Source organism: Grammomys surdaster, unplaced genomic scaffold (genome assembly GCF_004785775.1).
Source record: "Grammomys surdaster isolate TR1022 unplaced genomic scaffold, NIH_TR_1.0 266, whole genome shotgun sequence".
Taxonomy (NCBI): Eukaryota; Metazoa; Chordata; class Mammalia; order Rodentia; family Muridae; genus Grammomys; species Grammomys surdaster.
Genome location: NW_021604707.1, coordinates 1,794,312 through 1,810,161, shown reverse-complemented (window position 1 = coordinate 1,810,161; position 15,850 = coordinate 1,794,312). Strand labels below are relative to the sequence as shown.

Here is a 15,850-nt window from a genome sequence, read left to right as displayed (position 1 = left end):
TTATTGGAATAACTCAAAGCCTTCACAGTGTGTGTACAAATTTTTTGAACGATGGCCAGATATATTCAGAATGAAAACACTTTTCTAAACACTTGCATGTCCCACACACTGCTCAAAGCTACCATCACCTCTTGCCTGGTCACTCAAAACAGCCACTGAGTCTTTTCTTTTACCCCTAAGTCAGCCACCAAGATTATCCTTTCAGCAGAGTACATTAGCTCAAGCAACTGTTCTTATACTCTTCATTACCTTCCCAAATAACAGCCAAACCCCACAGGGGCGCCTCAGTCCAAGGGGGATGAAACGGCAGCATCCCCTCCCTTCTGGACTCCATCTCTCCGTTCTCTCTCTAGCTCACCTGGCTCTCCCGCTGGCACTTTCACAAGCTAAAACTAGACAGCTCTCTATCTTAATACTCCCTTGGCTCTTCTTTGGAGGTTTCCCTGGGTATATGCTCATCTTCCCTCTCTATCTCTCTAGGTCTTTGTTCAAAAGTGACGTTCCAACAGTCCTTGCCCTGAACACACTTCTCTCCTGTAATCTCAACCCCATAAGAACAGTATTCCAGATGCTCAGTCTCTGAACTCCTCCCTGCTGTACTTTTCTCCACAGCACTTACCTACTATACCATATATCTCACTGATTTACTCACCACCACCCCCTCATAGTTCCTCCTCAATTCCCCCAAGGTTGAAATTCCATCTGCTGTGTTCTATTTCAGCTACAGCATGTAGCACGCACCTAGGCAATTACTTACCAGGGCACTGGGATATTATTATTGCTCAACAATAAGGCACTTGGCCTTTCATGAATGAGACTGGGTTAGATCTCTAGCACCTCACAAGATAATACATTAACCTGATTAATGAATAAAACCCAAATTTGAAATGATTTCTTAAGTGCCAAGGACTAATTGGGGCAGGACAGGTGTGCCTAGGGTCCTATTCCTTACACAGGTTTAAGGGAGCTTAGGAAATATTTTTGATGTCTTTAATGGAAACAGCTCTTGATCATAATTACAAGTCAAAAACTGTTTTCAAGTATGCATTATGCACAAAGGATACAACCTTGCATAAAGTGGGAGAGGAGGTAAACAAGAGGGAGGGGAAAGGCATCATCAAATTTCTAGGGTTCTTTTCCTGATGCAGCATAGGAAAATACAATCTTGACATAATATTTACATTATATTCAGGGAAGAGGCTACCTCACTTATTCTAACACTCCGACTCTTCCATCAATGACACAGACTTTTATCACCTCATTATTATCATGTTAATTTTATTCCTGTCATGAGTATCTTGCCTACACATATATCTGTGTACTATGTGCATGCCTGGTGTCCACAATGGCCAGAAGAAGGCATCAGATACCCCTGGCACTGGAGTTACATTGGATTGTGAGCCACCATGTGGGTACTGGGAATTGAACTTGAGTCTTCTAGAAGAGCAGCCACTGCTTTTGACCACTGAGTCATCTCTCTAGCCCAAACCGGATTCTTAAAGTGTCAGTCTCACATGTGTATGTTTGCAGCAGGAAGACTATTCAAGATAACACTCCAAATGTAATAGGGAAAAGCATGGTCACTTCAGTTAAAGTAAGCCTGAAAGAGGATGCCAATAAAGGAGCTGAAAACTCAAAGAACAAAGGGAAGGAAGGGGGGGAGGCAAAAAGAAATAAAAGAAAGAACTATAATTAGCAACTTCACAAGTAAAACAACAAAGAAAGGAAGACAGTAGAATACCACTTTCTTAGAAGAACACCACAAGGAAGCTTTGCCTTAAAAGAACACTGTAGGAGGGAGAGGGTAGGTATAAACAAAATGTATTTAAGAAACTCTCAAAAACTAATAAAAATTAAAAACAAATAGATTCGACACTGTAGGCTGGAGATGCTGCTCTGGGATACAGCCCTTGACCAATGTGCAGCCAAATCTCTGAACTCTACCCCAGCACTGCCCCACACAACAAAGAAACAAAACAAAAACTATGGAGAGTTTTATTCTTAATTTCAAAACTATACTACTGAATCAGGTTGGTATGGTATCATATTAAATTACTTCTTAAATAAATATAAAGATCTCACTTAGCTACATGCTTAATTATAAAGTTCTTCTCCAAAATGAAAGCTCAGCTATTTCTGTATCTGCTACCAGAGGAAAATGAAACCGGCTATTACCAAACAGAGGACAACAATACACCGTGCAAGCCTATTTATGTTATGGGGGCGTCTAGAGAGGCTCCTTCTCCCACCATGGACTATGAATACTACAGTCAGGGCCTGAGACATGACTCAGTAGGTAACTGTGCTTGCTGCTAAGCCTGAAGATCTGAGTTCCATCCCTGGTGCCCACATGATGGAAGGAAAGAACTAACTCACGCCAGCTGTCCACTGACCTCCATACATGTACCATGGTGTGGACACAGGTTAAATACATTAGATATGTACAATAAAAAATAATTTGTGGTGTATTGGATAGTTTTGAACCAAATAATTATCTCTTTCAATTACCTAGATCTTGTTTCTGACCTGGGGATTAAATAACATGAATCAATAAACAGGAAACTGAAGGACAGCTAAGAAGAGGGCAGGTGCTTGGCATACCTGACACCCTAGCTTAAGATCCAGCACAGGGGAAAAGAAAGAAAAAAGAACAGATGGTAGACAGACGTACAGACAGACAGATTGATCTCTTTTTACTTTAACTTACTTATAATTGTTTCATTAATTCTATTGCTTCAAATTGATATATTTTTTATATTTTTAAGAATTATTAAATCTTGGAAAATTTCATACAATGTATTTTTTAAATATTTACTTATTGTATGTATATGGGTGTTCTGTTTTCATAAATGTCTGTGCACCACTTGTACTGCTGATGCCTGCACCTCCTTATAACCTTCTCAACTCTCCCAGCCCACTGCATACAACTCTGAGATTCCTGTTTTAAAAAAAAAAAAAATTACTTCTTTCCCCGTTTATGTGATCCAGATAATCTTGGGATTTGACCCTGCTTTCCAGTGTGGTCAGCCTACAAGATTACAAAACAAAACAAACAAGACAAAACAGGATCCACCCTCTCAAGGCAGTCATAAAATGCTAGTATCTCCTCAGCTCCTGTAGTGGCTCCTAGCTACTTTCCTGCCCTCTATGACAGGATTTTGTCTGGCTGAGGCCTGAGCAGCTGCAATGCACGATGTTACAAACAGTGCAAGCTCCTGTGTGTGTGTGTGTGTGTGTGTGTGTGTGTGTGTGTGTGTGTGTGCGTGCGCGTGCGCACGCGTGTGCACTCCTGTGGTGTCTGGAAAACAGTGTTCTTGATCTCATCTGCCACCTCTAATCTTTCTGCCTTCTCTTCTGCTAAGATCCCTGAGCCTTAGCATGAGAAATGACACCGTTCAACCTGGGGCTGAACATTCTACAGTCTTTTGTTCTCCGCATGGTGACGAGCTGGGTCTTTGTGTTAACTGCTATCTACTCCATGGAGAAGTATCTCTGATGAAGAATGACAGATGGCTCTAATCTTATAATAGTTCCCATATATATGGGAAGTGTGTGTGTGTGTTTACATAGGTCATAGGCTCTAGAAGAGAACTCAGTACTATTATTGTGCTAAATATGCTAAATGACCACAGTATTAAAACTACTACTAAGGGCTTTTAAATGTTTTTCTGGGCAACTATTTCAATCAGGGTCCCTAGTCTTTTGTGTTTAGAAGCTCATACATCAAAAGTATACTTTAATTTCAAATACTAAATATTCATGTTCCTTAGGAAAATTTCATATTGTGCTCTCGATGCTGGTAGGGCTTGTGTGGAATGTTTGATATATATGGAATAGAAGATAAGGCTGAGGCTGCTTGGAATCTTTTGGTCTAAGGACTGTTTTAACATTGAGAAGTCAGAGTCATTAAAAGATTGTCTGAAGGAACAACAACACAAGCATACTCTGCTTCCCACTAGTCCTCCTGACGTTCTTTCTTCTTCTCCCCCCCAACCCCCAATCCATCTCTCTCACAAAGATGGTTAGATAATGTGATAGACGTAGAATGTCACCAAGGAAGTAGTTTTTAAAAGATCACACATGTTGATACAGGTGATGAAGCCATGGCATTAGAGTTTAAGGATTTTTCACATAAGCTTAAGAGAAAAGTATACAGAGCAGAGAGCAGAATCACTCGAAATTGAGGACAGGTCAGCAGAAAGTACCCATACGAAGACATAAGAGAAAAGAGTCCAAGATCGGGGAGACAGAACCATGGAATTTAAGTCATGTGGGCAGGAGAAGAGAGGAGACAACAGCTGAGGTGTTTCCAAACTGGTAAGAGATATCAATAGTTCCTCAGTGAATGCCAACAACACAAGCCCAAGGAGATGCACTTCCTCCCCTCACGGCACAGCTGCAGCTTCCCCCATCCAGCTATCTCCTGTTATCTCCTGCTTCTCTTTCCTTTCTGCTCCCTCAGACTTACTTGTACCTTTTCCCCCTTAAGCACTATGGCTATTTGCAGTCTCGGTCAGGACCCAGTAACTCAGTTTCATTTTCATCTACATGAGCTATTGAACACAATAAGAACATTAAAAAAAAACAGCTTTAAAGGGAAGAAAGTCCCATTGTCCTTGTTGTATAATATAGAGAGCTTTAAGTTTTCAGACTCAAACTATAGCTGCATCTTTCCGATTTGGCATCTAACAGTGACAGATGGCAATGTTAAAAATAAATAGAACATTCGAGTTGTTTATACTGTAGGCAAAGACAGTTTTAAAGTGTGAAACAAGCCCAAGGCTGATTGAATGTGCATCATCTCTTTCAATCTGTATTAGGAATGCACATTTCCTTAAGCCAACTCTGGGCTGTTCTAAAAGATAAACCATTAGCTGTTGAAGGTATACTTGTTTTTATACTAACAATTTAAAACTAACAATGACTTGAAATTCTGTGAATTTAAACCTTTCTATAGGTGATTAACTTTCTCAACTATAAAGGCTTCTGAGGTTATTATTATTATGAGAAGTATTATTTGTCCTTGAAAACATGTTATTAATACATATAATTTTAATGCCAGTGTTAAATTAGGTTTTAAAAACTAGGGTTTTAAGGACACCTCTGACTGAAATTATCCAAGTTGGAACGTAATGACTAGTAAAATTTTAGCGTCCAACACAAGAAGACAGATGAAACAATGCTAAAGAAATTACAACATTTTTTTGTTGTACTCATAAAAATCCACAATCACCTTAACAACTTGGCTTTTTAAAAAAAATCTGACAACCACTTTTACAACGTTCAACAAAACAGAACTAGAGGAAAAGTCCCTTGGTCTGGTAATAAGCATCTATGAAACTGCACACAGATAACAATTTCCCCAATGGACAGAGACTAAGTTCATCCCCCTAAGACTATAAATATCACAAGGGTGTGCATGCTTTCGACTTCCATTCAATTTGTACTGGTGGATCTCACCAAAGAAAACCATCAAGAAAAATTAATAAGAAAAAGCTGCTAAGTCATGTTGCTGCCACACGGAGCAGCTGACTTCCAGAATCCTTTTTTATCTTGCTGGGTATCCTGCAATGAGTGGTCCTAGGAACTGAGTCTCAAGAATAAATGCTTACTAAACATTGCTATGTCTAGCAAAGTTGTATTTTTTTAGTACTTTTTTTATTTTTAAATTTTTTTTGGTTTTTTGAGACAGGGTTTCTCTGTGTAGCCCTGGCTGTCCTGGAACTCACTCTGTAGACCAGGGTAGCCTCGAACTCTCGAACTCAGAAATCTGCCTGCCTCTGCCTCCCAAGTGCTGGGATTAAAGGCAAGTGCCACCACCGCCCGTCGCAAAGTTGTATTTTTAAATTGGCTGGAAAATAAGGGCATTTCAAGAGAAGCATACACTAAAGCAATTCATGATCAACAAGCCAACACTGCAGTAAATAATTAAAAAGAAATGACAGTCTATCCAACCAGAAAAAGTAGCCACAAAAATTACAGGATTCAGCATGTATCTTAATTCTCTATTTGATTGAAAAATAAAAAACAAACAAAAAAAAACAAACAAAAAAAAAAGATTTACAGATAGGGATCCTTAGAGTAAAAACTCACAGAGCTTAAATAAATACCATAATGATGTACTTTAAAGCCACAGAAAAATCAAGACCAATCCAAAACCAACAGAAGGAGAGAAATAATAAATGACAGGGGAAAAATAATGAAATGGTGACTAAGAAAACAACAACATAAAGAAGAGGTGAACCAAAGAGTTGTCTCTTTGGGGGTAGGGGGAGACTGATAAAGCCTTATCCAAAATAAAAATCCAGAATACTCAAAATAACAAAATTTGACATAAAAAAAGAGGTACAATAAATTATACTAAAATTCAGATCATTAGAAAATAATTTGAAACCATATTCTGAAATAACTGGAAAATATAAATGAAAAAAAAACTAAGATATGTACAACCCACCAAAATTAAGAGATTAAAAATAACTTTAAAAGATCTACACAATCAATGATATTGAAAAGCAAAAAGAGATCATCTCTCCTACCCTATAAAAAACCTCAGTACTCATAAGATTCATCACTGACTTCTACCAGACTTCCATGGAAGACTTAACCCTAGTCCTTCCCAAACTGTTCCATAAATACAAAGAGAAGTGTTGTCCAAATATTAAAAACAGAGAAAGACACGACAAACAGAAAAATTACAGACAGATTTCCAAAATGAATAGAGACACAAGAACTCCCAGTAAAATACTTGCAAAACAAACCCAAAAGCACATTAAGACCAAACATCGTGACCATGTTCGTTTTGCTTCAGGATTCAAGGATGGTATCCTACTTGTTTCTGTGATAAAAACACTATAACCAAGAGCAACCTAGGAAGGAAAGCGTTTACTTCAACTTACAACTCCCAAGTCACAATCCATCACTGAGGAACAGTCAGGGCAGGGAGTCAAGGCAGGAACTGAGGCAGAGGCAATGGAGGAATGCGCTTATTGGCTTGCTCTCTATGGTTCCTTTTTATATGAACAGGACCACCTGTCCACATCAATATTAGTCAAGGAAGTACAGCCTTGCCCACAGGCCAGCGTAGCAAGCAGGCACTCTCTCAATTAAGGCTCCTTCTTCCCCATGACTCTAGCTTGTGTCATGTTGACAGAAACACTAACTAGCACAGATGGTTTAACAAACAAAAAGGATCATATAAATAGACTTAAGGACAGAAATCTGGTGATAATCTAATTAGACGCAAAAAAGCTTTTGATAAAGTTTGAGAAATAATGAAAATTCTTGAAAAAAACATTTAAGAATAAGAAGGAACATACTTCAATATAATAAAGGCTATCTATGGCAAATCTATAGCCAACATTATAGTAAGAGGGGATCTGACAGTATGACTTCTAAATCAAGAGAAAGGTAAAGGCATCCAATTACTACACTCTTAATTCAGTACAGTGCTTAAAGTCTTAACTAAACAGTAAGGCCTGAGAAAGTGTCAAAGGAACATAAACAGGTAAGGGTCACATTTTCCTTCTTTGCACACAACTTAGAAGATCCTACAGAATGGGCCCAGAAGACTCTTAGATCTAATAATCTCACTTTTAACAAGGTAGAAGGTACATAATCAACACATAAAAGTCAGCACCTTTCTATACACCAACAATGAATGTGCTATGACATCAAGAGGAAAAAAGAATTCACTATAGTTTAAAAAATAAAGTAACTACCTAAGAATAAGCCTAAGCAAGGAGGTGAATGATATCTGTGATGAAGACTTTAAGAAACAAAAGGAAGAAACGGAAGCAGACACTAGAAAATAGGAAGATTTCCCATGATTATTGATTAGAAGAATTAATATTGTGAAAATGGCTATATTACCAAGTTATCTACATACTCAATCTAATCCCCGATAAAATCCTATCAACAGTCTTCACAGAACTGGAAAACAAGAATCTTCATGGAAGCACAAGAATGTTGACCAGCCAGCCAAAGTGACCCTAAGCAGTAAAAGCAAGGCTAAGCCCGCCCCCTCTGTCTCTGTGTACCCTCTCTTTCAAGAGAATAGAGTAGAATGCAAGGTCTAAAATCCATGGAACTTACATCATTTAATTATGTTCAAAGCATGTACAGGATTAAAGAAATCATTCTGGGGAAAGTAGATATACACATGCAGAAGAATGAAACCAGATCCATACCACTCATGCTGTGTAAAAATCAGTTCAATATTTATCAAAACTTAATATATGTTCTGAAACTTAATATAAGAATTTAAATTCTGAAATGGCTAGAGGAAAAAAATACAAAACCACTTTAAGACATAGGCACATGAAAGGACTTTCTGAAAAAGCCTCTAATAGCTGAGGAAATAATTTCACCATCCAGCAAACTGCAGGTACGTGAAACTAAAAATTGTCTGCACAGCAAAGAAAGCAATTAGAAGAGTGAAGAGAAGGTTTACAGAACAGGTTAAAATCTTGGCCAACTGTACAAGTCAGAAGAAGTTACCATCTAGACTCTATAAAGAATTCCCCACAAATTAGTCAATCAATAAATGGGCAAGTAAATTAAACAGTTCTCAAAAGAATAAATATAAATTGCCAATCAACATATGGATCACCTAGAAAATTCAGATATGTAAATATGCCTGTGAGCATATTTATGGTGTTTCTAAAGAGACTTAACAGGGGGAAACTTATTCTGTATGTGGACAGTACTGTCTCATAGACTAGATTCCCATACTGAATGAAAAGGGAAAAGAGGAAGGAGCCAGCTGCATTCATCTCTCTGGTTCCTGATTGAGCTGGCTAGTTTTATGTCAACTTGACACAAGCTGAAGTCACCTAAGAGGAAGGGAACCTCAACTAAAACAATTCTACTATAAGATGGGCTGCAAACAAGCCTTCAAGTGATTTTAATTAGTGACTCATGCGGGAGGGCTCAGCTAAGTGTGTGTGGTGCCATCCATGGGCTGGTGGTCCTAGATTATGTAAGAAAGCAGGCTGAGCAGGCCATAAGGAGCAAGCCAGTAAGCAGCACCCTCCATGGCCTCTTCATCAGTTCCTGACTCCCGATTCTTGCCCTGTCTGAGTTCCTGTCCTGACTTCCTTTAATGATGGCCAATGATGTACAAGTGTGTAAGCCAAATCACCACTTTCCTCCCCGTGGTATTTCGTCAGAACAGCAGTAGCCCTGAGGCATGGGACCAAGGACATAATGTGACCTACTATCTCCCATCCCCCTAGCCAGCCCTTCCCTAGCACTGTGAGCCTCCCAATCCTAGGTCAACACAAAGTTGCTTTGTCAGGTTTTTTTTTGTCACTGCAGTGAGAACAGTGATTAACACACATTTGGACACATATCCAAAGGAAGTTACATCAGCAGACCGTAAACACATACATACTCAAGTTTACTATTGTAGTATTCACAATTGCTAAAATATGGAACCAGGCAAGATTGGCCATCAACAGATGAATCATTTTTTTAAAGTGACACATACACACATCAGCCATAAAGAAGACTGCTCCCAGGTGTGTCAAGTTGACAACTGAGATTAGCCATCACATAGGAATTTACAGGAAAATGGATGAAACTGGAGTCACCGTGTAAAGCAAAATAAGCCAGGCTAAGCAAGACAGCTATCACATCTCTCCTTGTAAGTCAAATCCAGATTTAGATACATACACTGTGACATGGAGTTGGAAAGTGTCTAAGGATAGGGAAAAGTAAGAGAGGGTAACGGGGACGGAGAAGGCGGAATTCACACATGCATTTTGTCGTGTGAGATCTAAAGGACAAACGTCTATCTGCTCTCTCTCTCTCTCAGGTGCAGAATCTAGACAACATGAAAGCAGACATTTATTTGAAGGGGGGACCACTGAGAGGAGAGCAGAACAGGTAAGGGTGGTTGTGAGTGAATACAAACAAAGTACAATGGTGCATATCTATGTGTCATTATGAAATCCATTACTTTTACATTAACCAAACATTAATTTTAAAAAACCTATATGCCAGAAAGATGAAAACATGTCTAAAACTTACATGTGATTGTTTATAGCAGCCAGAAATAAAAACAACACACAAACAAGCAAATGTTAAGTTATAGCTACATTACTGCATGGAAAGCTTTGAAAACATTATGCAGAGAGAAGGAAGCCAGCTATAAAATATAAAACGTCTAGAATAGAAAAACCATACAAAGAGGGTAGAGCAGAAGAGTTTCCATGCCTGCTCATTGACACAGGATTTCTTTTGGGGTAAAAAGACAACCCACATTGACTTTACAACTATGAGAACACTAAAGACCTTGAAATTTATATTTTATTTAATAAATATGAAAAGGTTTGTTTGTGTGTATGTGTGTGCTGTATGTAAACAAGTGCGGAGGTCAGAGCACAACTCTGTGGGGTCAGTTCTGCTCCTTCTACTTTCACGTGAGCTCTTGGGATGGAACTCAGGTCCCTGGGCTTGAGTGACAAGCATCTTAACACGTGAAGTATCTTGCTTGCTGGCCCTGAATTATGAATTTTAAAAGGGTGAACTTCATAGTACATAAATTACATTTAAAATGCCTTTTTACATGATTAATGTCATATTGTAAAAGAAACATAATCACCAAAGTTATTAATAAATATTTGTCAATCTAATACCATAAAGAGGACAAAATTGCTTGAAAATGAGAATCCTGGCTCAAGCAGAACTGCAGACAAGACTGTTCTGAATAATTTTCTTTATTGAGAAATAAATTTAGTCTCCCTAAAATAAATAGATGGACATGAGAGGAACTGGAACAATGACCTCCTAACCCATGAGAAGATACACTGTTCTCGCATGCTCAGCACGCACTGCCTGATGGGTGCTCAGGGCAGACAAGGGAGAGCATTCGACAGAAAACAGGAAGCTTTTCGTTTCCTGCTTCAAAAATATGAGTCCTAAACTCTCAGAGTGCTTCAGGAAAAACAATTCAAATTAATCTGGGAGCCCAGAAATTTCTTACTTTTCATTAGGATGAAGAGAAAGAAACAAAGGAATGTAAGATAACCAGGAAAGGTGAATTTCATAACTTGTCCCCTTCAAAACTCAATCTATTTTCTTCTTAAGCATTTATGTCAAGCCTTGCAGCTTACAGCTCTAATCCCAGTGCTCAATAGGCAGAGGCAAGATAATTGAAGGTTTGAGTCAAGTTGCCCTATACAGTTAGATCATTTCTTTAAAAAAATAAAGATAAAAATGCATAAGAAACCAGGCATCCTCCACCGGGAATTCAGTAGACCCCTGACCAGGTTAACATCGCACAGATATTTAAAAGTCCCCGTTTCTTCGTTCCTTAAATCACTTACAGCATTGCTTTACTTCTCTGTGTCCTGTGGTGCATATTTACATACTATAAATAAACTGCATGACTAGAAAACCTGCTCAAAACCGTTTTACGCCCATTCTTGCTGATGAAATACATGCTCTTTGCATCTTTTATATTTTTAATTAACCATACCACCCCACAGGTTGGTTAGCCTGTCAGTCTGTCTGTCTTCCTGTCTCTTTCTCTCACTTCTCCGTGTGTGTGTGTGTGTGTTATTTGAAAAGCAGTCTCATATAGCTTTGGACTCAGTCTCATACCATAACTGAGTCTGGTCTTGAACTCCTGATTCTCCTGCCTCTACCTCCCATATACTAGGATTGCAGATGGAATCCAGCACAGTGGCTTCCCATGTCACTTCTCTAACGGCTACTCACCTTACCCATCACTACCTAGCCTTCCTACTAGGTAGCTGTAAAAACAAATAATAACAAAGCTTAACCCAATCCACAGTCCATTAGAATTACCCAGAAATGAAATCCACATAAGCCTTTGTAATATGAACTACAAAAAAGGAAAGCACTTAAAAATCAAAACCACATAAAACATTGTTACATCAATAAATGCAAAGAACAGCAAAGCAAGCAGAACACTTCCTCAAAATATACTGCATGTATCTACAACCAGCTGGTCACAGTGACACCGAGGGGAAAGAGTGTACTCACCTGGTTTTGGCACTGAGTTGGTCACTGACTGAGGAACTTTCTGGTTAATTAACTCGACACAATGACCAGGGAAGAGTCCCACCTAAAGAAAAGCAACAAAGAGAGGATTCCAAACCAGCAAATAGACCAGTGTATGAACACTGCCAATTCAATTCCAGTAATGTACTCCACAGCCCCTCCCAAATGATTCTAATATTCCAAGGCTCTGGATACCAGATGACAGTTACACAAACAAATAATAAAACGATCTGTTGCTATGAATATGCTATGTGTAGTTTTTGGTCCAAGTATCCAAATCTGCTTTATTAGTTTCAGTTTTAGATGCCCTAAAATTTTTTATATCAACCAAAATATCTAATCTGATGACAAGCTAAGCATCAAATAAGTAAAATTATTATTAGCTAATGACTTACTTTGCTGAGATCTTAATCTAGTGGCACTGATATCACTACAATCAATGTTTATGTTGACTTTTGAAAAGATTGACACCAAAGCCATAATTCAAATTGTTTTATGAGTCTCTTCTTCACCTTCCTATGGCTTTCATTTAAAAATAACATAATAAAAATAAATTTCTGAAATTTGACTCATTTAAAATTACAGTACTCACTACTGCTAAGGAATCAGCACAGCAGGTAAGAAGGAAGAGAGAAAAAGGTCGTTCCACTCAGTGCCACAGACTGACTTTGCAGAACATGCAACACTGCCCTTACATCAGCGCTGCCTGCACAGCCTCAAGTGAAACCCCAACAAGGTGTATCTGGAAAATACTGAGTTCCAGGCACTCGGAAGTATGGTGTGGCCAAGAGAATGAATACAGAGATAAACATTCTAGAGAAAATGTATAATGAAAATCTTTACCAATATTTATAGATGTTTCCTCAGATAAGGATAAAAATGGGAACACCATGCAGCAGATGTTAAAGGCGAAATATGAAAACTACATCACGCTGCATCTCCCTTTGTTGACAGACTAAGGAAGAATGAGATTCTTCCAAGAGCGTGACTCATGGAGTTCTGAGCTGTACAGCTTCCATCTGTGTGGGGTTATTTTCACAGACTTGTTTGCTACATTATTATTTCAATTTCTGTATGAATATTCTATGGTACTTCTTAGAACTATAAAGACATAATCACAGTGTGAGTAGAAAATGAGTTGTTAATAGATTATCAGTTTTGCCTAAAAATTCTGAATTGGGGATTATTAACGCCATGTCTTACATAATGATGTATTAAATATATTTTATTAGTAAAATTCCTCTAACATATATTTTACTCAACTTCTGTTTCTCCAAATAAGTAAAATCCTTCTAAGATTGGTTAGACTGCATAAGAACCAACTTGAACCCTCCCTCCCCACTTTTTTCCTTGTATGTATTCTACAAGAGGATGTGTGGCACACGGACTGACATCCCTGTCAAAAGCAAGAGGCCTGATCCTGAATGTACCACTCACTACATTAGGTAAGCAATTTGGCCTCTTTGTAATTCAGTTCTCTTCTCCAAACACAAATGATAATAATTATCTCATAAGGGTGTATAAGAGAATTAAACAGATTAGTCTAACTAGAATGCATGTAGTAATCACTTGCCAAATGCTGTTATTATCCTAGTATGCTGGCTTCTGAGGATTCGGGGCTCTAGCTCCTCTACCAGAGGAATAGCATATTATTATATCATCTTTTTTCTCTGTGTACATAAGCTAAGTTACCTTTAAATGTCATTCCTCCCATAACAGCTTAATTCAGTTCAATTTATAAACACCTGAAATTTGGCATAAAGACCAGGTTGGAAAATAGCTCATTCACTTCCTAAGCTCTGGGCCCTGAGTCAACAGCTTAAGTTTCTCGACTTTTGAAATGAGGAATCGCACCATGTACACTTCAAGAGTTGAAGTAAAAATACCTAGCCTAGTTCTTGAACTCAGGTGTTATGTGAAACTCAGCAAGTGAGGAGTTTCTGATCACTTCCCTATGAAAACTGCCCAAAGCTTGTTCAGTTTCTTCAGAAGACTATGTCATCGTATAACTATGTTTATCTTTGAAGTTTGTCTCAATGTACGATTTAGACATATGGAAAAATTCTGTTCCCACCCTGTGCAGATCTGCAGCAGATCAACCGAATACCTCACTGTAATCCCTGTTCTCGGCACTCTTCTTCACACACTGTAACATCAGGCAAACCAAATACTCAGTTCTAGATTTGCCATTCCGGTGAAACTAAGGCATATGTGGATACATATGAGTCAGGCTACTCTCCTGTCTCTCTTGTGCTTTTAGGTATCTTAACCACCACCTAAACACAGTGTAAGCCTAGAGAATCTTAGAGGCCTTTGCCTAATCATCATTAAGCTGCTGACTCAACTGCAGACAGCATCTACCCTTTTTCTTATTTGTCTTTCTTAAGTATCCCTAGTGATGAAAGGATCTATTACTTAAAACAGTTTTATATATTTGTAGAAGGCAAACAGAGTCTGTATTCCTATTATAAATAATCCACCATAAAAAAATGAAACTAAATTCTGTTGAAAATACTATTCACTAATAACAATACCATTAAAATACTATTCACTAATAATAATAACTGAAAATACAGTTAATAAATACTGATACGCATATATACATATGTACACACACACACAATTATTCCAGCACATAGGAAACCACTCGATGGGTTAGGTAGTGAACATGTCTAAAACCCTGGCAACAGGACCTACTTGCTGAAACATCTTGTTTCTTATCCTGCATCGGTGCTAGGAAGAAGAGAATCATGCCTTTCAATCATCTGGGAACAAAATAAGACTCAGCTTTGGAAAGAGGATAGCAGAGGCACAAAGAAAGATATTAAAAGAAGAAAAAGAATGATCTTGAGGAAAGGCTGGGATGAAGTAAGGAGGAACATTACATCATTAGCTTCTCCTTAAGTCTCTGCAATAAAGCAAAAAGTTGAGAGGGTATTATACCTGAAGTGTGCTGGTGTTTAATAACAACTCCGGTGAAGCAAAATGGCTCTGATTTATGGCCTTTGCTAGTGTCTGGGGCACAAGCACCCCATCACAGTTGGTTTTAAAGTGCCAGTGGGGCACAGGATTGAAAAATTATACAAAGTAGTACTTGGTTATACAATATTTATATTTATATTATATAAACCCATGAGAAGAATGGAACCTCAAGAACACAAATAATAAGATACAATAGAACAGTTAAAAAATACTGTATTTTAATGCGATTCATTTATTGTAAACTTATATACTGCAAATTTTAGAACTGGTTGCATTTAAGAACTGCACTAATTCACAGGGTTTTACAAGTGACTCCAGATCATCCCTAAACTATAGCTATCTACTTGTTCCTATTCCTGCTCCTGTTCCTGTTACTGTTCACACTGATAACTTGGAAAATCAGTTCCAGAGGGATCTTTGAAGCAGCAACCAAAACCTAAAAAGGAACTTCAACCTGACAGCAGCAATGCTATCACTGACGTCCAAACCCTTTAAGTTTACTGTAGCCTTCGAGCTAAGCACAGTTCCATTGCTGCCCAGTTATACCATATTTCTTCTGTGGGAATTATTTGGCCTCAGAAAGCTAAAATTCCAGTTTCTTATTTTCTCATTAAAATCTTCCTGCCCCCTAAATCTCTGGTGTTTATATCCCATACCAATTGCTAAAATTTGAGGGATTCTAGTACATTCAAGCCTATATTTCCCCCTTGTTTTTTTCTATCCAGTATGGACACCCTGTTGACTATTTGAATACTTAAGTTAATACCCTTAATTTCTTTCCACATTAATCTTATGTCAACCAAATCCAGCAACATCCCAAAGAAAACTAATACCTTTCTAT

General features: G+C 38.1%; 1 protein-coding gene across 1 annotated transcript in view; it reads right to left on the bottom strand.

Moving 5' to 3' along the window:
* Arhgap32 (Rho GTPase activating protein 32) overlaps positions 1-15,850 on the bottom strand; it is a 119,147-nt gene that overhangs the window by 18,081 nt on the left and 85,216 nt on the right. The window contains exon 10 of the mRNA XM_028776217.1: positions 12,010-12,091. Within this exon, the coding sequence (XP_028632050.1) occupies positions 12,010-12,091 (82 nt within the window). The remainder of the gene's footprint in view (positions 1-12,009; positions 12,092-15,850) is intronic.